Below are 24,215 nucleotides of genomic sequence, written 5' to 3' on the forward strand. Positions count from 1 at the left end.
TTGCTGTGGCATATCAAGCAAGTTGTATAAAATGGTTCTATAACAAAGCTTACAGCTTCCTTGCTATAAGCTTTCCAACTGAGTATGCCCTTTGCATTTTAGTGTGCAACTTCATTTGGCTGTAGAGAGAATCAAAAAAGGAGTAGAGGGAGACAAGTCTAACTTAACCTGAAAATTATATGAAGTGGCATTTATGTGTGTGCCTTTTCTTGAAAACAAATCTTTAGTAGTGCTGAGCCATGTTTTTCTTTGAATCAGAGTGGTTAGAGATGTTCCTTTAAGGATCAGTAGAGGTGGGGGGGGCAGCTGGTGTATTTCTCACTTGGCAATTTCTTTGAGTATTGTAAATTATTTTCCATGGTAGGATTGAAGTGACTGCAGTGATGTAATGAAAAAATTGCAGTTTGTGTAGATAATTCAAAGTCATAATTCATCTTTGTAGACAATGATTCATTTTAAATGTTAATAAATGGCAAACAAGTAACAAACCTAAGCAAATCAGATAAAGTCTCAAGATTACTGTAAAGAGAAACAGTGGTCATTGAAAAGTGAGCTAGGGGAATAATGTGGCTTAACAGCTGTTGTCTTTGTAACCTTTTGGTAAGCAGTTTCAGAGAATTTAGGAATTACATTAGCAGTTCAGTTTTAAAAAGTTGATTATGGTTCAGATAAGTTCTGTCTTGGTTGCATAGGCTGGATAAGGCAAGTACCTTCAATGCAAGCTGTTATTTTAACCTTCTCTTTTTTTCCTCCTCCTCTCGCTTCCCATCTCCTGCCCTTTTCATACCAACTGGAAACAAAAGCCCTACTTTTTTTAGTTTGCAAAGGAAACCTGCCATATGAGAATAGGAATAAACTGATGAACTGACATCTGCCGAAGTCTGAAGATAAACTGCTTGAATGCTTTCATTACATTAAAAGGGAGAGAGGAAAAGATATCTCTCTTCTGACAGTTGCCATTGAGAGACAGATTCCCTGGAGAGCTACCTCAACCCCGTTAAGTAAAAGAGTTCTTGCAGGAAAGATCATATGAGACAGCATCCCAAGCAGAGAGGCTTGTATTTATTGGACAAAGGGAAGAAAGGCTCTCATATTGCTGAACTGATGCTATTCCAACAGAGAGCTCCTTCTGGAGGAAGAGAAAGATAACACATACTGACTTCACTGCAGGAATATGTAGTGTATTTGAGCACTGTAGGTTTATACAAAAATTAGTTTTTTTGTGATGGCAAGTTGAATGGCATGGATCAAAGCTTATCAAAGCTTTTCTCCTTAGATCATGGGAATGATGATAGTATGGGAATGTATTTAGTGGGGATGAAGTTGACTGGACGTATGCATTTCAGGTAGCAGGAAATCGGGGTCTTTTGGGTCGTGTTTATGGCATATCTGGCCAACAAGAGAGAAAGCAGAATTTAGCAWGACTTGGTGAAGGGTTGGGACTCTGAGACACCATCATTTTTTAACTTTTTGAGTAGACTTTCTCCGTAAATAAGTGAATAGTTGTCTTTTTTCCTAATTCTGTATTACATGATTTATTTAAACTTCATGTTGCCTATAACTTGTCTTTTTTTCATTCTTCTTTCAGCCAAAAATGCTGCATGCAGCTGTTTTGAAGACACTGCTCCTAGATGGTGAATCGGTCTATACCTTGACTTCTCATCCTATCTTGTTGCTTATAGCTAGGATAATCCTCGTGAAATCAAGACGCAAGCTTGCATCTGTTCAGGTAAAAAAAAAAAAAAAATTAGTCACATTTCTTTTCTCCTTTCTCCCATATCTCACTGAGTTAGTCTTCTACCTTCTCTTTCACTTTTATTTTATTTTATTTTATTTTTTATTTTTTCCCGGCTTTGAGGTTACTTACTCTAAGGAACAGTTTCGGGCAGAGATTACAATTAAAGTATCTGTGAGAAAAAGATAAGGTATTTTCTCGCCATCTTCCCTTAAAAGAGAAGAAAGATGCCTTCATCATGTGCAAAAATCAGACAATTTAAAAGAAGGTAACTTTCAGAAGTTGTACAATTTGTGACATTATAGGGCATTTTATATATATATATGTGTGTGTGTGTGTGTATGTATGTATGTGTGTGTGTATGTGTATATATACATATATATATATATGTATATGTATATAAATATAACTTTTTCACAAGTTTTGGGATATCTCTGAACACTGCTGTAAGAATTCTAAGCCATGTATTCTAGATGCCAAGTCCTTTCTTTTGTTTTTATCATCATCTACCCCTCCTGCAGGCGTTTATATAGAGACAACCTTGGTGCTCTGCTGTGTTTGTTCATGTCAAAGGGGGAGGTATGAGTTTTTGACTTTACCTCCTTTGTGAACTAGCAGAAGGCTTATTGGTTGACAGACTTTTCAGAACTGGGGGACTCTCTTAACAGCAGCAACTTCTCTTTATTGCATTCCAGTTAAACAGACTTTGGCTGGAGATCAAATGCCACATGGTCCCTCTTTATGCTTGGCTGACAACATCCATTCCCAGCTGGGTCTTTGTATGGGGGTTGAATTCAACTGTGTGGGAGATGTTGGCTGTACTGCATGTCTGGAAGCCAAGCTCTTCCGTCCTTTTCTCTATTATTCACAGATGAATGCTGTTGAATTCCAGCAATTGGGTCAGTCAGGGAGGCAGAAAATGTACATACAGAGAAGTCTCTTGCTACCTCCCCTCAGACTGACATTACTGGGGCCACCTTCTGCCCAGTGGAGGTTCAGTTCCATATGGCTATATCAAGTTTTGGTAGTAGTTCAAAGATAGCAACAAAAACTACTTTCATCAACAAGTAAATGTAATGATAAAAGCTTGCTATTCTTTCTCATTTCAACTTGATTCAACGGAAAGTCTCATAATGCCTTTACTCCTTACTTAAGTAAGGTAATCTAATAGATTATCTTAAGTAAATCAATTTAGAATATGATAAAATACTCTGAAATCTATCCTCTAAAGCCCTATTTTATTCACAAATGTTGTTCCATATGGAAGATTAAATACTTGAAAATTATTCAAAAGAAAATTCTTAATTTGAGTCCCAAAAAGCTAACAGTAGTAATAAAACATTATACAGCGCTCTGTTGATTTACTTTATAAATAAATTCTCTTCAAACTTATTATATAATTTTTATAAATATGAAGAAAAAGAACTTTATAAATATGTTCTCTCTGATTCTAAGATTTTTTTGAGTGACAAGCTTCAGGCCCTAGGAAATTGTATCACTGAGCCAGATATTCACCTGCATGGGAAACAAATACTTCATTATATAATGCTGAACTAAAGTCATTTGAAACTTCTTACTTAACTTGCCTTTGGTGATGAAATATTGTGATTTAACCATTTTCACAAAGTTTCTTGTTTGTGTGCCTTTGCTCTGTTCAACTTGATATCAAAAGTCATCTTTCATTGCTTTTTGAAATAGATATTATTATTCTTTTTGATAGCTCCTTTCTAGGGACATTAGAGTCAACTACATCTGATTGGTTTTGATGTTTTTGCTTGCATGCTGTTCTGTCCTTTGAGTGATATAACCTGTATAAAAAGTTTAGAACATAGCTATATCTCAGCAGAGATCTAACATTTGTTTCATAGAAAATGATTAGAATCCTAACAGAAGTAGCAAAGATAGTAAGTGTTAGAGCCTATGTAGAGTTATGCCCTACGTTCACAAATGATAATCTTAAGTGTAATTCTATGAAAAGAATATTACGTTATCAATTAGGTTTTCCATGCGTATCCATCTGGTGCAACTAAAGAGGGATAAGATGTGCTTTTGTGTACACAGCTTTCTAAAATCAGATATTTTTGAGGTGTGCTCTCTGTTATGGAAATGGTTACTTAGCCATGTAATGTATTTGCCTATCTCAGATTCCACACGCCAACATTAATGCTTTCTATTATGCTAGTAAGATGTTCTCATGAATAAGTTATTTAAAAGTATAAAAAACTTAATTCAGATTTTGTTTAAATGTGAAAATACTTCCTTTGAAACTAGTTAGCTCTGAGGGAAAGACTTACTGTTGCGAGGGCAGCGATCTTGAAAACATGCAGAAAGAATCATTGCTTGCAGAGTCCAGTGTAATTGCAGATATTCTAAATTTTGAATTTGGTTGTCACTATCCTTCAGAAAAGTTAGTTAGAAGATAGGACAGCAGATACTGGTCCAGTTTCAAGTTACGAGCATTTGTAATTTCCTGGAGTGAATGGACTGACACTAGACATTGGAGGAACTTTCTGTTCCCTCAGAAAGCCCAACTGTTGGGTTGTTCCTGGAGTTGTCCCTAGGTTGAACTGCTGGTTGCAGTTCAGTAGTGCAAAGATCTAGTACCATCATGTTCTTCCCTATGTTATGGCTAATTGTATTACAAGTTCCAGTGGTGAGACTTGGTGAGAGAGTGAAGTATTCTAGGCTGTTAATAATGAGAAAATAAATTTATGGAGCTTTTATGCACAAAAAAAGTTGTGAAAGCTTCTATGGGCACTCTATTAATCTGTAAACAATTATTAAACATAGGTAAAAGTATTCAAAATATAAAAAAGGAGAAAGATGCAAAGAAAGAGTTAGGTTCCAGGAACAGAGCTGGCTGCTGAGTCTGGAGCCCATCTGCACTGCAAAAAGGAAGCTCTTGATTCAGTTACATACTTCATAGAGAGACTTTTCCAAGAAGTAGTCCAAGAAGAAAATACACCCCACAAACAAAAAATAAGCTAACGGTTTCTAACAAAATGACCTAAAGATAGTTGTCCATTAATGGATAGATTTCACAAGACTATATCCTTTAAAGCAGAGAAGAAAGGGAGAATGTCACTCATCAGTCCAGGTAAAATCTCTGACAGAAATTTCTGAGCAAACTGCAGGAACAATTCAAGACATTATTGCCCCTGCATGTGACTTATCATTGCCTCAGAGTAGTCATCTGACCAGAGTGTATGTGTGTGTGCATCTTAATCACTCCTGGAAAAGGAAATACAACGGCAAATGAAATTTAGTGCATCTAGTGATGTATGCAGGGAAAATTTTGTATAGTGACAGGCTCTGAACTCATTACCACTCGGAAAAGAGATGTTGAGTTATCCTGAACCTGTAGAAGCATCAGCTTAGTATTCAACAGCAATCAAAAAATAAATAGTAGGAATTATTAAAGGAAATTACTAAATTTAAATTATTAAATTATAATTAAAGGAATAAAGACTGAAAGAGTGGCATATAGAAGTCTGTATACATCCATAGTATGTCAACATACTAAGAAGTACTGTGAGCAGTTCTGGTCCTCTTTCACTTGTCAGTCTTCCTGCTRTCCCACCTGAAGACATCCAGAAAGATTAAATAGCATAGGAAAAAGTGCATAGAAGGGCAACACTGGATAATCAGAGATGCAGAACGGCTTCCAAGCAAAGAGTAACTGAGGAGTCTAGGACTCCTCAGTCTGGAAAGATAGCTGAAGAGTGAGATGATGGCTACCTATTAAAATCATGAATGTAACAAGAAAGATGGAAAGTAAAGATCAGCTTTTTTTTTTTTTTTTTTTTTTTTTTTTTTTTTTTTTCCTTTCTGTTACAAGAATTAGGAGGCAAAAAAACAGAGTAGCAAGTGGCTAATGCAGAACAAATGCACAGGTATTTCTTTTATCTTTAAAAACACTCTTAGGTGCGCTTTTTTTTAAATAGGTGAGTATCATCTGATACCAGGACTGGCATCAGTATTTGTTATTTTCTTAAAATATCCACACTTTCTTTCAGACTTTGCCTTGGTGGACTCTGAGATGTGTGAATACTCACCAGCAGTTGTTAGAAGAGCGGTCACCTGAGCTATTTACTCTTGCCCAGGCCTGTATAAAAGAAGGTATGTTTCTAATTACTCAATTTGTGAGCCTAGAGCACCAGCTGTTAGATATTTTGAAGGGAGGGAGTTCTTAGGCACAACTCTTGCAACATGAAGCTTATCAGGTCCTTATGTAACTATAGAACAGAAAAGGAATTCATTTAAATTGAGATGGATTTGTGTGGCACATGCTATTTTTGAGACTGCAAGATGAAGCCAGGAATATCTGATTGCAGGCAAAGATTCCCCCTGCCGTGCATATCACAGTTAACTTATCACAAGCTAACCTGAAGGCATTTTGTGCAGTTTTCATTTCTCGTTTTACTGATCTAATTTGGGTTTGAAAGGTGAATGTCCCTGTTTGTCTACATCTGTTTGAGAGAAATTAACTTTTTTTTCCTATTTTGTTTATCTCCACCTAAATTTTGAGATTTCTTACCTCTCTGAGTTATACGTTGAGAAAATAGCATTGAATTAAGAAAGAAATATTGACGGCCATGAACATTCAATGTAGAACATTAAAATGTCTAATGTAATTGCATTGTTTGGGATTTTTCTTTTAAGAGGAACAAACCTTATTTCTATAGACTAATCTATATCGTTTGCTATGGCAACCAATAAAGCTGAAAAGCAGACAACTTTTATACACATTGTTGCCTCATTGGTTCATTTATGAAATTAAATAAAGAAGCTTCAGCTAATAAGCATGAAGTTTCCAGCTAAGTACTCCTAAGAAATTTTCTTTTGAATTTAGAAATGAATTATCATGATCCGTCTTCTTCAGCGGAAGAAGACGGATCATCTCAAATATCAAAGTTTTGAGTCACCCACTGCACCATAATGAAGGATCTTTTTTGATCTGAACTGTCTTACAGGTTCAAGCCATGCAAATGATTTCCAAAACAGGAAGTGTTTTTTTGGTCCTTGAAACTTCCAAAGAGGTGTTAAAGACACTCTTAGTGCAGTAATGAAGCTTTGGAGAGGATTTCATTGGATCCCTTCCAGTGAAAAAGCAACTGATTTAGTGCTATTTCTGGATGCTATAAGAACTGGCTATGGAAGAGTTTTTTGTTGTAATTGATTAACCTGTGACTTTGTATTCTTTATACTTTGTTAGAAAATTTTGAATGAGTTTATGGAATTATCTTATGTTGTTATGGGACTCTAAGATGGAATTCTGTTTACATTCTTTAACTTCCAAATTTGTAGTTCTTAGTATAGTGGGAGTATTGCTGCTTTATTGCACATATTAAAAAATAGCTGACAGATATTATTTAAGCACATCATGTTAAATTAATAGGCATGTTAATTTTTAGGCCTGGGGCTGGGGGTTGGAATTTAACTCGTGCAAAGAATGAAATATAAAGTTCATTTAAATTTCCAAAATAAATTGCAGCAAATTGACTTAAAAATAGTTTTCATGTCAATCCAATGGGATGAATTTAACAAATTTAACCCATTTAACTGCTTGCATTTAAAAATAGAAATTCCTTAAAATGGGACTTTCAAAGTATGTTGTAAAAGCTCATCTCTCACCTGCTTCTCAAAGCCATGTCAACAATGGGTAGTTGAATAGGTGGTTGACTGGGAGGATTATTTTGCTTTACTCAATGGTTGTGAACGGATTGTATTGGACCAAATTGTTGCTCCTTGCTTTAAATGTAGTGAGACTTGAGTATTTGTTTGCTAAGTTGTACAGGGCTTTTAGAGTGCATATTTTCTAAATAGTTTCATAAAAATATCTATGAATTTTATGAAACAAGTGGATGTTGGAGTGTTTCATTCAGATAAGGATGTGGAGGTTTTGGGGTGTTTTTTTTCCATGTTCATTTTGTACAACTTAAAGCTACTGTAAAGTTCATTCTGTAATTTTTGTTGTTCTGGATGTAAGTGTTCCATACTTGCCTGGCATCAAAGATACTTAGATGCCAGAAGTTTGCAGCAGTATTTGAATACTGTAATGCTTCTTGGATGGTACAGTTTTATAAAGTTAGCTTTGCTGGAGCAATCAGAGCACCTTGAAACATTTTCAAATTCCCTCGAGTAGCAGATAAAATAAAAGCTTTAATAGAGTATTTTGTGAAACAGTTATTTGACTAAAAACCTCAGAAATACCTAAAAATTTGGAACAAAACTGGAAGAGAGATAGCGTTAAAATCCCTTGAAATGGATTACCTCGATGATACTTGGCAGTTAGAAATACAGAAGCAGCCGTGATCTGTACAGGGTGCTGCATGTAGACCAATACTAAGTAAGAACGAAGATGCGTGTTTTCAGTGACCTATTTGGAGAATCTTGGCTGTAGTTTGCAGAGAAGATGATACTTAGATCAGTAGTAAGCTTTGTCAGGCAAGTTATGCTAACTCCTTCCTCTAATTGCTTATTTACTTTCTAATTTATTTAAGTCATCTGTAATTTTAAACATATACCTTTGCATCCCTTAAGATAATAAACGTCTTAAATTGTCTTTGATTAGGCCTTGAAAAACCTACTGGCTTGCTCTGCATCCTAGGAAGCTTTGTCTTAATTCCTGGAGGACAAGACCTTAAAATTCAGGAGAAATTAGCTTCTCCATTTTTAAGTATACTGGTTTTGAGTGCAGCAGTCAGTGTAGCCACCTGAGCTGGTGTAGGGCAAGAGTAGGGCTCCCTGCTGTTTCTCATTCTCCAGGGCCCCAGGCCAAACGTGGCACGGGATGCCACAGGGCAGGCTGTCAGTGCCATCGAGGTGTCCATACAGCCAAACTGACTCCAGTAACAACAGGAGACTTTCCACCAAAGTCTTTGAAGTAGTAAGTCTCAGATGTCTCGACTTGCCAGGCCTCACAATTAGCGTTGTAAGTAAATGGCGCTCAGATGGGAAAGTAGTACAACTACATCTCCATGCATCACTCCAGAACAAAATTGTGAATACTTTTAAACAAAAAGAAGTTAAACAACTGGTAGGTTTCTAGATTTATTGCGCTAAGAAATTTTAGGTTTGAATTGTCCTACCAACCATAGTGAATGTTTAAAAAGGTGATCAATCAAAAAGAAAAGATTGATACATTTCTTTGGTTCATCACTGTAAGAGCATGCATAGTTTGGGCACGTGTTTATTGTAGGTAGTTTTATATTCAGATCGTTGTAACTTGTTAGCTATTAAAAATCAGGAAGTAATGTACGATTATAACCGGTTTGTTTTTTTCTTTGAAATTGAATTAAAATTAGTTGATCAGAAAGTTGCATTCTTGTAAGGTTTGCCCCGTGTGCCTGCACAATCAGTGCCTTGGAAGCTTCATTGCACTGACAACAGCCCTTCAGACACTATACACTTGAAAGACTTATAATATATAAAACTTTTCTGGCTAAAAATAAATTCAAAAAAAGCGCAAAGTGAAAAAAATCCTTCCATTTAAGAATAATAAATGTGAATTGTTTTAAACTTAATGTTTAAATTTAAAAGTATCAAATTATTTTCCTAGATATTTCAAATTTCTTTACCAAAATACTTTCTCTTGTTCAGATGAAGAAGGTAGATGGTCATCATGGCTCAGCAAGCCAGTAATTGTTAAAACCAGAACTAGAGTCCTGCGTCCCAATTCAGTGCAATTTGCTAGCCAATTTTTCTCATTTAAGCCTTCTAATTAAGAAAGGATTCTTTTACCTCTACTCACTGTTTCCTGTGTTCCTATATTCTTTAGTAGATGTCCTATATGACTAGTTTTGTATATTTTCTGCAAGAGTAATACTTCAACTCAGCTTGATAATAAAAGGCAAGAGAAAATTAAACTATCCTTTGTTCTTATCTTAGTAGCAGTTCTTAGATATAAAACTTTAAAAGTTGCGTATCTCCTGTACACTGAGTACGTGTTTTTAGATGTGTAGAAGATTAAAGAACAACAGGTCTGCCTTAAGCATGACAGTATTTCAGTCCTGGTATTTTAAATGAATATGTATGTTTTGAATATTCTGCTGGGTTGTGTCTTGATAGCTTCTCCTTTTTCTTTTTTTAATTTCCAGTGACAGAAGCAGAAACTTTGTTCACAATTGGTGAAAGCTGGCACTTAGAAGTTCAGTTCAATCTTGAGTGTGCCTACACATTTTTGTATTACTATGAGTATAAAAAAGCTAAACAGTGCTTCAGTACAGCTAAAGACACAACCAAACTGCAGATCAATCTGACAGGTAAGTTTTGCTTGCAAGTCTATGAAAATGGTTGGTTAGACTTAACTAACTCATATATTCCTTTAGATATGTAAAAAAAAAAAATAAATAAAGCTCTTTTGAAATTTCTTCACTTTAAACAGTGCCTACTTATCTGTCTTTCAAGAAGTACTTGAAAGAGGGAACATAAATATTCCATGTAGTGACAACAGAACGCTTAATATGAGTGTCTGAGTACCTGTAGTCCTTTAACTTGCATGGTATGATCCTTCCTTGTCAAGCTCTGTAGTTTATTAAATTCTAGGTCTAGCTGGCTCTGTTAAAGGCTGGTATCACAATCTGTAGTGATGAGTAGATTTTTCTTTTTTCTTTTTGAGACACTTACAAGTCTACATGACGTTTTAATGCAGTCTTTCACCTTTTGAGCTTTGAGTCTAAATCTRCTCCATGTGAATAGTGTTTAAAAGTCACTCTCAGGACTACTGTTACCACAGGCTATAAGTGAGATAAATCATATTTCTGACAAACAGATCTATCAAGGATTCAGTGGCTTCATAATTTTCATTCATAAGGAAGAATTAATTGTTTGGAGTCAAGCAGATCAGATTTCTACACTTGTAATTCTGTTGAAATTATGCATATAGATATGAGATTACTTCGTTGCCAGCCTGGTCCTGCTTCTGAATGCAGTATTTGCTTTAAAAAAAAAAATAAAAAAGTAAACCCAAGTAAAAGTAAACCAAATTATGTAAATGCATAGCTTTTCCATGTCAGAACTTTGGTCCTGTCTGGGTAGAACCTTATGTTGAGGTTTTTCTATATACTTAATAGCAGATTAGGACTAAAGAACTGAAAGTTAATGCCTCCTTACCAATTACACCAGCTTATTTAATAAGGCTAGCTAGTCCTTCCTGTCTTGATTGGAGCTGCAGCAACCCTTCCATATAACATCAGTTTGTTTAATATTTTAAGAAAAATGTTAGACTTGTTTTGGTGGTCCATACTCATTTATTCAAAAGTTTTGAACTTTTGGAAAAATTTTGGAAAACATTTTAATGAAAATCTTGTGGCATAATGGATGTTTTTGTGCAACTATGATTGAATTGATTATACTGAATGTTTTTTGATGGAAACATAAAAGTAGTTCCCATATATCTGATTGAATTCTGTGCATTTTGATTGATCTTACTCCTTTTTTCCTACTTTAGCAGAACAGTGATCAACAAAATAGTCTCTGATACAAACAGGGGTGAGATTCTCCATTTTTGGAGATTCCATCTTCTGAAATTTCCTTTGAGAATTACACAACTTGTAACCAAAAATTCACTGAAGTAGTCTTGGATGTCTGAAAAATGCATGTTTGAAACCAACGCAGTACCTGAGATGTGACATTGTTTTGTTTTGAATTAAGCTGATGCTAAGCTTGTGTGACATGTACTGCAAAATTAGTATTATAAGGTGTTTAACCTACATTGTTATTGGGTGGTATTTAAAGAAAAAAATACTGCTTAAACTGGAAAAAATAAGCAAGTCAAGAACAAATAAAAATCAAAGTGGCAGGTGACTATTTACTGATATTTATCAGTCTACAGCTCTGCGCCTTTTCTTTTTTAGGGACCTTTGGATTCTGATGAATAATTTCCCTAAACTTAACCTAGAAAAAAAGCTATTGTTCAATAGAAAAAAAGAGTTTGGATGCACTAGAAGTATTTGTATTTTTGATTACTCTACCAAGAAGTTATGCTTGTCCCAGAGAGAGACTGTGGTAATCTGGTCTCTTAGAAAAATGTTGTTGTGAAACTCCTGAAAGTTCTGTGGTTTATCTCCATAAATCTGTTAGAATAGTTATGAACAATGTCTAACCTGAAGGCAAATTAAATGAAATGAACATGTGGGAATTGTTGGTATTCTGGACAAACTCATTTGACATGCATGTTTTGGCTAAATAGAAATAATGTTACATCATCAAGAAAGACTTTGCTTTAATGTAAAACTTCGATCTCTAGCAAAGATATTTTTTAAGGCTTTTGGAAGAAATTTCCTTTTTAGGAGAGGATTTTAAGAGGTTTTTGTTCTTTAATGATTGTAATCTTTACTAGCAGAACGTTTTGTGAAGGTATGGAACTTGTTACACTGTTTTTAAGAGAATGTAGAACCAATATTTTCTGAAGTTATTTTGGAAATGCGTGACTAAATCGTACTTGAAGATTTAAGCACTAGACTTGCAGATGTTTTGGCTTGTGTTTTTTGAGGCCTGTACTATATTCAGATCTATACATTATTCATCACTTATTAGAAAGCATCCTTATATATCTCAATGAGTCACCACCATCGCTAAATCCACAAAAGAATTCCAAATGAAGTGAATAAAATAAATGTCTGTGGTCCTTCTTACATACAAATTTTCTAAAATGAAGGATCATAATCCTAAATAAATTAAAGATTAACAGATCTCAAGGATTAATAGCGCTAAACTCTGAGATCCTCATATTGTCTTTTTATTGTTTCATGTCCACTAGGCCTGGGAGCTTTGAATATGAGAGAGAGAGTTTCTATTGATATGCAGGCTCCCTCTCTTTTGTGAGAACTTATGATGGTATAAAGCAATTTTTTTCCCCAATCTTAAATACGTGTGTTTTTGTTTTTTTGTTTTTTTTTTTTTTTTTAATGGAAAAATATTTTATCCCTGTAATCAGCTGAAGTAAAATGAGGAAAGACTCAGGCATAAACAAATGGCAGTTTCTGGATGGTAGTAAGTAATGCCTATAGTCTATTGGTACCAGTATAGCTTTACAAGGTTTTATTTAACTGTTTAAGCAGTAAGGCATAGTAGGATATGAATTACAGCATAATGACTTAAAAGTATTTTTTAAATTGAGAATTAAGTGCTACTATATAAGATTGGTGTAAATCCTTAACCAGTACTTTGCTGTCTCTGTAGATGATCTTGTGATTATAAGAAGATATTTTTAAAACCTTTTTCACTTCATAAGCTCTTAAAATAAGACTTGCCCATTAAAAATGGTGGTGGGCAGAAGAGGAGAATTTAGTATGGTTGCTAGTTTCTCTGCTGCAGTCTTTCCACCGACAGGAAAAAAAAAAGGGAGGCGAGACCGAGTGTCTGCTATTTCCCTATCTGTGCTCGGTGATTCTTACTGCCAGTGGCCTCATCCTCTGACCCTTATCCCCTAAGCACTTGAGCTGTTAACCATCTTTGCTTCAAATTTTTCTGCTCCACAAATTTTCAAAGCTATAATGAAATTAAAACCCGTTCATTTGAGTTTCATCTGGCTCTGCAAAACCAACAGTGGGTCAGTATTCAGTTCTCCTTTTCTTTATATTTAAACTTTCAYATGTTGCATTAACAAAGCATTGTATAATAGAAAGCAAGCAGATCTCCAAATGTTATGGAGCAGTTTTTAGTTCCATTTTTGGCTTTGGCTAGGATTCTGTTGTTTTATGTTACCATTCTGAAATTGCCCTATGATTTCCAAATGCAGCTTGGAAAGAGGCTGCTAACAGAGGAAGATCAGCTATGTTTTTCTTTTCATTTTGGTGTAAATGTCTTCCTGATTAATTGCCGTCCTAAAAGCTCATAAAAGTTGTCTGAGTGTCTAATAAAGAACTGAAGAAACAAAACTGCAGTGACTTTTGCGTTGTATATTCGGAGTATTGATTAATGCAGTAGACTGACTGCGTTGGTTTGTTGCATCACTCTCTCCCGTGGTAGTTTCATAGGATCTTAAATGCGCAATTATGGTAATGGCATGTCTGTGACCCCTAGAATTTTTGAAGTATTTAAAATGATGGCCTATAGCTGTAAAACATAATGTAGAAAATGTATACTTTAGAAAATGTCATCTCCATTAAGGCTAGTTACATGAATGGCAGTAACATTGAGCAAAGATGTTTTCCTAAGAAAAATTTGTGTGGACTATCTAGTTATTGTAATAAAATATAGGCGAAAGGGATGGAAAAGAGCACGGAAATGATACAAAACTGAAGAAAAGATAAAGGCTTTTTTTCTGTCCTATTTTTATTCCGTTCTCTCCCCTTCCCACCACTCCAACCATTTATGATTCAAGCATCTATCACTTGTCCTTATGAACTGATGTAGCCCTAGAAATTAAGTTAATGGGATTTTGTGGATGTTTCCATCCTGATTGTATTTTCTGAATGGTTTATGAATATATAAACTTCCACAGAAGCAGTCAGGTCTTCAAATGCCCAAAAGTTTAACTTCAAAAGCTAATCTTTTTTTTTTTTTTAATACTGATATCTGTTTTAAGCTTTCCTGTTGTTGAGCGGTTTTTGTTTAAGAACTTTGTTCATTTTAAGGTATTGTGGGATTTTTATTTACCTACATGTCTCCATGTTGTGAATTACTTTCTTCTAGCAGGCAAATTGAGCAAGTGTTTTTAGTGTTTTACTAGTATTTTAAAAAAGGGAATAGATAAAATTTGGTGGCTATGGGTTTTCAAAGACAATGTGAAAAGTCATGGAGAATTTCCCTAACTTTAGCTCTGTTTATATATTTTAAAATATATTTTTATGTACATGTGCTACCTAGCAGTGACAAAGCATGTATTTCATTGCGAGTAGATTACAGAATCACAGAATGAGTAAGGTTGGAAGGGACCTCTGGAGATCATCTCGTCCAACCTCCCAAAGATTTCTGGTGCTGGTTCCACTGGCGCTTGAACCCAGGACCTTCAGCGTGTAAAGCAGATGTGATAACCATTAAACAAATTTAAACCACTCCTAAACCTTACAGATTAATTTTCAATGTGTTTCTTTCTTTTTCATTTTATAAGTAATTTCTGGTATGTGGTGAAATTACTGTTTTACAGTGGTCAGTAACTTACATAAACTTTCTGTAGGTGCTTTGGGAAAAAGAACACGATTTCAGGAAAAATATGTTGCACAGCTTATTTTGGATGTTCAAAGGACAGATAAATTCGTCCTTCCTCACAGCGAACTAAGTCCGGCACCTACTCCTGTAGAAAACTTAACAATGGTATGTATTTGAGAAGAATTATTGTTTAATTTCTTAAAAATCCAGTCAGGATTTTTAATCCACTTTAATGAAATTATTTTGAAGCTTTTCTTGGGTGTTTGCAGGGGAGAAGTGTGTGGTATCTAGAAGGAGCTTGCTTATGTTTTCTGAAAGTTTTTGGACAGGATATGGGGCAGTCCTTCGCCTAATAGTAAAGGATATGGGCTAAAACAAGATATGGCTCTCTCCAAGATGTAAGAGGCTGCTCAACTAAGAGCCTGTTTGCAAGGGTGAGCTTCCAAAGTTTGTATATTGATTTGTAGTGATTGAGAATCACTGAATTGGAAAGAGAGAGATGAGAGAATTTTTTTTTTCAGAGTAGCCTACAATGCATCACAGAAGCCTGCAGACTCTTAAAAACTGACAGGCAGGTGTAGGAACAGTGCAAAGATGGGAGATTGGTCTAGTTACTCCGACTGGTATGAATTATGCAACCTGGCTCTACTAATCTTAAGCATGTGCATAATGACTTGTATTGTGAATTGACTAATAACCACTGAACTGTTTTGGAAAGACATTTTTCTTCACAAAGATCAGTTTTTGTTAGTTTTTAAGATTCTCTGGATTTGCTAAAGAAGTTGAAGAGAAACTGGGACCCTATGATCCAAGAGTCAGTCTTTAGGTTGGAGAGACTTTACAAAAAGGTTGACTTGATAGGATTCTAGGCCAAACAGACAGCTTAAGCAAAGGAATTTGACAATAATTCTTTTTTCTAAATTTAATACATAAATATTTTAGGAAACTATCCTATCTTTTCATTTGCAGCTGTGATAAAGTACACACACATGCATGCGCACACACACACACATTTAAGGATAGTGAGAGCTCAGGGGAAGCCAGGTGATGAATGTGTCAGACTTAGGTAGCACCTCAAGTGTATGACTACCAAGTGCTAAATGATATGATGAAATGTTCTTACTGGGTCCCTAAAAGAAGTATTGTATAACTTTTTTTTTCTAGTTATTTATGACACTGAAAATTTTGCCTTTGTCTATATGCAATAAGGACTTCGGTTTGAAATAAAATGGGCACGCTGTTTGAATAAAAATGGTTACACTGTTTTAGGTGGTGGGTGTAACATGGAATGAAATAAATTATCCTTTCTAATAAAATACTATATTTGTTTGACCTGCAGCTGAAGTAGGTTTGGTGAAGAATTCAGGAATGACTATTGGGTCAACTGGAACCTTTTAAAAGTCAAAATTTTATGCATTCATTTATACTTTTTATTTTATGAATTTTATGCATGGCAGAAATTCTACAAAATGGTAGAAGAGGAACTAATTGCTTTTTTTGAGAAAAACCTGAGATACTTCAATTTCAGACATTTACTGAACATCATATGTGTGAAATCTGTCGTGGGTATTAGACTGCACTTGACTACCTAGAATCTCTGCTTTGCATGTGCATTGAAGTATTATTTAACTAGCATATCTGTATTGATAATTAATATCAAAATACAGCTGCTTGTCAGTGTGTCAGTGGGTTTTAACCGTGAGTCCTAGTGTTTCTTCTGCCAGGCTTTTGTCTACATCCTGAACTTATCAGCTCTGAGAGTATCTTGAAATTATTTAGGCTAAAATTGAAGTTAATGCTGTTTTCCATCTGATGCAAAAATTATTGACAACAATCTTGCATCTCTATCTAAGTTTAGGGCAGATGCTTCATGTATTTTATATTCCTTTAAAAGAGTACTTGTGGAAGATGTACAGGAACTAAATCTTGTGAAATTTTGAGACTCCTCACAGAACATATGCATATGGAACCTTGAAAGGCAAATGTTACAAAACTGTTAGAGGGAAATTTTCTTCCCTTCTTCAGTGTTCTTATTTTACATCTACCATTTGTTGTTTGCAAAACAAATAAAATGCTCTATTTGTCCAAAAATTGGACTTGTACTGGCTGCATGGAAAATTTCCCAAGAGAATCATAAACCCTGCCAGTATGTATAAAAGCAAAGCTGAGACTGGTTACGCCTTCTAATTCTCATTTTCATTTGGAGTGTTTTGTTCTGGGGCCTTAAAGTTATACTCTGTTATATAAAGAGAAGGTAAGACTACTGAACAAGTTATTTTGTAGTTAAAGGGTTAGTAATTTCATTCCATTAAAAATGCTGCCAATGTTGCAGGGTTGACTGGCTGATTGTTGGGTTGACAGCTGGGTGGATTTCTGGCAAAGCACTTCATACCCCTCCTTGGTGCTGACCAGTTGTATTATCTCTAGTTGCACTAAAAGGAAAACTATTTGCACTGGAGAATGAATGTTTGAAGGTGTAAATTCAAGGCTTTGCTCACAAGTCAGCTTTTTGCAGAATCATTAAGTAGTTCAAGAGTGCGCATTCAGGTAAACTGCTGATGTGTCTGTGAAAGGAAAACCTCAGGCATGAGGTGATGCGTTAGGACTCTTAATATGAAATGATATGTGAATAAATTTGATTAGTTTGACTAATTTAATTAGGCCTATTTTTATGCTTTTGGGGGGATAAGAGGTTTTTTATCTGAGAATGTAAATCATGCTTTAAAATTTTTGCATACTGTTGCAACTTCAATACAGCTCAGGTGGTCAATCTTCATAGTGAAGTTAAAATAATTAGTATTATTTATACAGGCTAAAATTCAATTGTAGACTTTAATTTAACTAATTGTCATATAAATTGTAATTTCTGTTACATCCTATGAAATAATATCAGTATATTAACGTAGTACTCTGTTCTGAAATAATTTTGTTTGGAAGTTGTAGATAATCCTTATACWTCTAATGTAGTAAGGGAAGAAAATGACTTTTTAAATACATCTTAAAGAGTGTTCTATTTAAAATTAAAACAACAACTTCTTCACACTATCTCTCAAATCACTTAGTTTCATTTATATAGCATCAAAAGTGCTGGTGATGAATGCAAATAACCCATTTTGAAGACTTCCTGTTTTTGATTTGAGGACTCTTGTTTTACTTTAGCAGATGAAAGAATTATTTATCAAAACCCTACTACAAGTGCATTGAATGGAAAAGAAAAGGAAGTTCCAGATACGGTTATCAAGACTACTTCTGTTAACTGGAAAATCTTCAATGATATACTTAAAGGCTTTGTTTTTTCAGGGGAAGGTGAAACAATATTACAACTTCCTCCTCCTTGGATGTAATCAAAGGAATCTTTGGTGTTTGCAAACAAACACAAATTCTATGAACAAAGCAATTCACACTTTTCAGCAATAGATTATATTACCTTCCTCTTGAAGTTCATTGCCAGTCATTTAATTTCAGGTAGCATACTTGTTTGTAAAAGCTAGACTGAATGCTCCTCAAACTCTTTGTTCCAGGGGAAGTTTGATAAGTCACAAAAAAAAGCTTGCTCATGAGCAAATCTTTCCAGAATACCCATTTTAGCCTTTACCAAGGAGGAGTATCTGGAGATGCCAGTTCAGTGGGGCAGTTTGTTTGCACTTCTTTAATTTGCAGAACCTCTTTAAAAACGACAACAGAAGGAGCAGTTCCCAGTATATAGAATTTAACCGTGCTGTCAATAACCATGCTTTTCTTAGTTGTGCTTTGCTTATACTTTAAAAAAAAATCTATAGATTCCCAGAGGTCTGTGGACACTAGCCTGAAAACCTGCCTATTAGGAAAGCATTTAATATCATACAGAGAAGCCAAAACAGATTTTGTATAATAGAGGAGGAGATTATTGATAATGCTATCAGAAAAAAATTATTGAAGAAAAAACTGTTCAGCCCTTATTTAAAAAAATATGAATATTCTGTTCTCCTTAAAGTTGCTCTGAGTGCCCTTCCTGTTAGGCATTCTGCATGATAACCATTCTCCTTGTAGCAAAAGTAGTTTCTTCTTCTGAAAGGAAGGATTCCCTCTCTCCCCTTCCCCCAAACCCTGAAAAAGTCCTTCCACTGGCTCAGTCAGCTGGAGGAATAATAACCGTGAAAGCATTAAAGATTATGAAAAATTACTTTCAGTTTGATATTTTTATGATACGTTTATGTAAACCTTTCTCAAACAAGTCTATTTTTTTTCACATCTTAAAAGGCATCAAAATTTCTTTGCAACTGTTTCTATAATTTTTGCCATTCTATTTTAAAATGTATTTTTCTCCCTCCAACAGAATTATGATTTAAATGATGATACAGTGTTAAATGAGATAAAATTAGCAGATGCTGATCAGTACCAGATACCTGATTTGTGTGCAGAAGAGCTTGCTGTAATCCTTGGAGTTTGGTAAGTTAATTCATAGTTACTAGAAAATTAGTTGAATCTTTCTAATAATGAAATAACACAGTGACAAGTTGAGSTTTTTTTTCTTTCCTTCCCTATTGTATAGTCTGGTTGACCATTAAGCTAAGAAATTTGCATTATAAATGGATCAAGTTTTCAGTTATTTCAGAGTGAAAAATTAATGTCTAGTTCAGATTTTCAGCAATGCTTTATTAATTGTTATATCATGCGCTTACCCTGAAAAAGCTTCTTGTCCTCTGTCTCTGTTTAATTACCTTTCAAATGTCATATGGCATTTAGTTACCATATGATGGTGGCATTTAGTTAAAGTCAGAACCTGCAGTGTTAGCCTTGTATAAGGATCAACCTCATTTCTCAAGGAAAAACCCTACCACCACTACTGAGTACAATTGGAATACTGTAGGTATTCAGATTGGCAGTTACAAGCTAAAGTTATAGCACAGAGTTCCCATGGTTTTACACCTAAGTATTCTTTTCCTGGTTTTCAAAAGTTTTATACTATGTGAGTTTTGGAAAGGGCACAAAATAGCAAAAAGGAGCCTGAGCTTTGTGTGTAATAAGCCGGTTTCCAATTAATAGCCTAGTTTTCTTTTATATTTATTTATTTATATATTTATTTTACAACTTAATGGTCTTTTAGCCTATTGCGGTTAAGTTTACTGTGTGATTGTTTCAGAAGTGTTACTGTGGTGAAGGAAGGATTGTTACTTCTAAAGAGTATCCATCATTTGTAATTCTCAGAACACTTTTCTGATCCATAAGTTGCAAAATAATGGAAAAAGTACTGCTGAAATTTCTTGCCCAAGCCAGAAAGTGGCCAGGAGCAGAACAAGAAGAGATTCCTAGCTCCAAGTCCCAGACCAATATTCTGTGTGAAGGCACGAGTGTTGTTATCACCCTATCATGAAGATGGGTCTAGCAGTAGCAGTTACACTCTGAAATGTTTAAGTGCATAGTTACTGAAAGGGCCAGTGAGAGAATTTGGGGACAGAAGCTAACAAGAGAATTTGGCAGTAAGTCTTTTGTTTTGTGGGATTTTTTGCCTGTTTTGCAGTTTTTYTCCCCCAGCCCCATTTGCCAAAACTTTCAGCTCTTTCTCCCCTTCTTGTGCAGGGGGAGTCACTAGTGGAGAGAAGGTTGTTCCCTTTCGTGTGCCCGTTTTGCAGACCACAGCTTTTTGAAGGTCCAGACACTTTCTTGGTTACATAATTAAAGCTAAACATGCAGCTGGACATCTCTGGCTTCAGCTCTGCCTCGTAACCATTCAGCCCACCCAGTGCAGTCAAGAATTCATGAATAGAATGTGTACTGTGACTTCTTCATATTTCCAAAGGCTTAATTTTGAATTGTTTTCAAGGTCACATCTAGATCCAGTCTGGGGACAAAGGAGGGGAGTGAGTAGTGTGGCTGACATTCATTCTTGGCTCAGTCATTTCTAGTCTTTCACCCCATCCCAAAATCTCCCCCCTCCCCCTTTTTGTGACACATGTTTTCATGTGTACTTTATTTTTTAAAGCAGTATTGTGTTAAATTTGGATTATCATATCCCTCTTCCTCTACCCTCCCCAAGGTAATTTTAATTTGCATATTAGTCTTTAGTATTTTGTTAAAGGGTAGAATTTGAATTGGATGCTTGCTGGCTATGCTGCAGATTTCCTGACCGCAATGTGTCACTTTGAAACCAGCACAGTTATGCTGTGAATAGTGGCTAGGTCTTGCCTTCTGGCCATGTGTGTAGGTTATGATCCAATGGCATGCAAGTTAGGCAAGACTCAAGGCAAAAAGCTCAGTTAAGAAAGGAAAAAACAAAACAAAAAAAAATGCTTTCAATATTGCTTCCCCATAAGAGTGATAAATGCCATTCAATGGGTGGGATAATGTTAAGCAACTGAAACAATTTCAGTCATAGATGAAGCCAAGATATGATATTTAGACATGTTGCAGAATTGTTAGTAGAATCTCAGCTTTGAAAAATGTTATTGTGTGGAGACTTAGGGCCGTTATGTTGAAATGGCATTTACACTTGGATTGCTAGCCATACCCTTGGTATGTGTACCAGGTATTGGCATATCAATTTTCAGGGAAGCTTATGGATGTTAAAGCATTCGGTGATAGCTTTTAAACAAAAAAAGTACTTCTCAGACCTTGGCTATAGCAAATTTCTGGYTTTTCCTTTGTGTTTGAGAACCTGTAGAAAAAAATATTTCATGAGTTAAGTAGTCCTTAGATTTCCTTTGTGTTTCCAGAGCATTTTTAACTAGGCTTTGTTTTAGTTCCAGCACCACTTTAATGGTATCTATTGTTGACTGCCAGTGTCAAAAGTGGATGTTTTTCTTATGTAAATAAAGTTTTAGAGACTGACCTGGTTTATTGAGGAAACACAGCCAACAGGTTTAAAAAAAAAATATATATATATATATATATATATATATATATATATTCGCTATACAATTTTTCTATCTAAATAATGTTAATTCAGTCTTGGAAACATATGTGGAAATGTTATGGATAGCAGAATAAATTGGAAATATTGCAGTTACTGAAAAACGTTTAATCACATGAGATGCTTATGGAATTTAAGAGCTTATACAATATTTTTGAAAGTATTAAAAATATTTCATACCAGCTGCCTCTGCAAAAATCCAAGCAATGTTTCATGCAGTGTGCTTAAGCCAGCTTGTAGCTGTGTGTAGAGCTGAACTGATTTGATGGTGTTTTTGTTTTTTTTACCAAATCAGTGTTACACAGATGTGAAGAAAGAGCAAATCTTTTATGAACAATTCATTTATATAACAATGTAGCAATGTAAATTGTACCCAGCCAATTCCCTCTGGCATCTGTTGTTTTTATCTGTCTCTTATCTCAAACCTGTTTCAGATGCACTAAACTATTGTTTTAATTACCTTAATCTCCTAGTTGAAGCTAAGCTTGCTTAGCTAGTAAGATACTCATCTGTTGTCTCATCTGCCTCGAGGCACAGCTAGCTGTTTTTTTTTTCTTTTCTTGCTTTTCACCTTTTTTTTTTTTTTTTTTTTTTTTTTTTTTTTTTTTTTTTCCTATCTCACTTTCCAGCTCACCTTGACTCTAGTCTTACCACAGTATGGAAGAACACAATTTCCTTTCAAGTGTTTGGCTTTCACACTTCTCTTTGAATCCCTTCTCTTCCAAGTACCGAACAATCTGAGGAACTAAATCTAAAGGAAAAGAATATTTGCCTCTTATGATAGTGAAATAAAACAGGGTATGAAAAATGATAATAAAGTCTGCCTAGTTTACACAGAGGTTACCTATTTGGTTGTATCCAGACTTTGTAGTATCTATCCAGGAAGAAAGCCTCTAGAGGTCTCTTCAGATCATCTCATTGCAACAGTATTGCAGCATAAAGAAAATTTTAAAAGAAATTTCTAGGAGTGTAGAAGCATCATCTGTTTAGGACTTTTCTTTGTCATTTTATAGGAAGATAACTAATTCTCATTTTGGACTAAGTTTAGTCCAAAATTATATAAAGCTTTGAACCAAACTTTCAGAGGTTGATGAAGAAAGACATTCAAGTCCTGATAAATAACCATAACGGATAGTAAACAAGAATGGGCCAGTATATGATTTAATGTGTTAATATAATAACAAAATGCTGAGCAACTGAGAGGAGAGTGAGTTTCCCTCATCACTTAGAAGTAGCTGAAATTATGTCATTGTTGGAATACACGCAGCAGCTGATACCCTCAGCTGGTAAGGAAAGTGACAGGAAGCCTGAATTTTATTATGCAATAAGAAACTGTATAATAACATATTACACAGTTTACAAAACAAATGTAGAAGTATATTTGAAACAGCTGCATAAACACTAAGGAGATATTTTATTGGAATCATAAATAATATAAATAAATAAAGTAAAAATTCCAATACACATATTGGCAGTGGAAACAAAATGGGAAGCCTAGCTAAGTGAGATAAGATCTTTAGCCACCCTAATCTTAGCTGGTTGACTCTCTAGTCAGTGGAGAAGTGAGCACCTGCAGAGTGTGATTCATTCTACTTCAAGCACATACTTTAGAATGGGTTGAATCACTCTCTGCATGTATCTGTCTTTTCTCACAGACTGTGAATGAAGCCTAGACAGTTAGCTGAGGTTAAATGCCTAAATTTTAGATCTTTGAAGTTAAGTGAGGTGGATCATGTGCTAATTGATACCTGATTGCCGCCACCTTTGTGCTTTAAAGCAAGGTAATGCTATGTAGTTTGTATCAGAAGTACAAGGAAAAAGAAGGTAAACAACTATTTTTGTATTTTTCCATTCTCTCCTTTCTTTCCTTAGGCAAGATGATTTTATTTCCTTCATGTATGTAATGCTTCTGTACCAAGAACAGGAAATGAAACATATGGTTTCATTTCATTTGCTTTTTGTAATAAGCAGGTGATTTGTATGGGTTAACTGCTGCCTGAGTAGTATGTCAGCTGGTGAAGTACTTCACAATTACAAACCTGGATTCATCAGTGAGCTTTCATTGCTAATAAATAGAAAGTATTTTTTTCTTCCAAGCTGTTGAGGTGGAAGAGATTATGTAAAACTAACTGATGGCCAGTGCTTATAGTTGTTACCGTATTTCTGGGCTCCTCAGTATGAGAGAGGCATAGAGCTACTGCAGTAAGTCCAGCTAAGGGCTACTAAGATGGTAGGTAAGGAGTTGGAGCATCGYTCCAGGAAAGGCTGAGAGCTGGGACTGTTCAGCCTGTAAAAGAGAAGACTGAGGAGGGATCTTACCATTGTGTATAAATATCTGAATGGGAGGGTATAAAGAGCACGGGGCCAGACTCTTCTCGGTAGTACCCAGTGATAGAACAAGAGGCAACAGGCASAAACTGGAACACAAGCAGGTCCATCTGAACATGAGGGAAAGCTTTTTTACTATGAGGGTGACAGAGCACTGGAACAGGTTGC

At 35.2% G+C, this 24,215-nt stretch overlaps 1 protein-coding gene across 1 annotated transcript in view; it reads left to right on the forward strand.

Annotated features, from left to right (window-relative positions):
* TTC27 (tetratricopeptide repeat domain 27) overlaps positions 1 to 24,215 on the forward strand; it is a 140,345-nt gene that overhangs the window by 14,536 nt on the left and 101,594 nt on the right. The window contains exons 4-8 of the mRNA XM_085301181.1: positions 1,589 to 1,729; positions 5,752 to 5,854; positions 9,835 to 9,999; positions 14,859 to 14,995; positions 19,146 to 19,258. Of these exons, the coding sequence (XP_085157307.1) occupies positions 1,589 to 1,729; positions 5,752 to 5,854; positions 9,835 to 9,999; positions 14,859 to 14,995; positions 19,146 to 19,258 (659 nt within the window). The remainder of the gene's footprint in view (positions 1 to 1,588; positions 1,730 to 5,751; positions 5,855 to 9,834; positions 10,000 to 14,858; positions 14,996 to 19,145; positions 19,259 to 24,215) is intronic.

The sequence above is a fragment of the Rhea americana genome, unplaced genomic scaffold (genome assembly GCF_003343005.1).
Source record: "Rhea americana isolate MKP2758 unplaced genomic scaffold, rheAme1 scaffold_173, whole genome shotgun sequence".
Taxonomy (NCBI): domain Eukaryota; kingdom Metazoa; phylum Chordata; class Aves; order Rheiformes; family Rheidae; genus Rhea; species Rhea americana.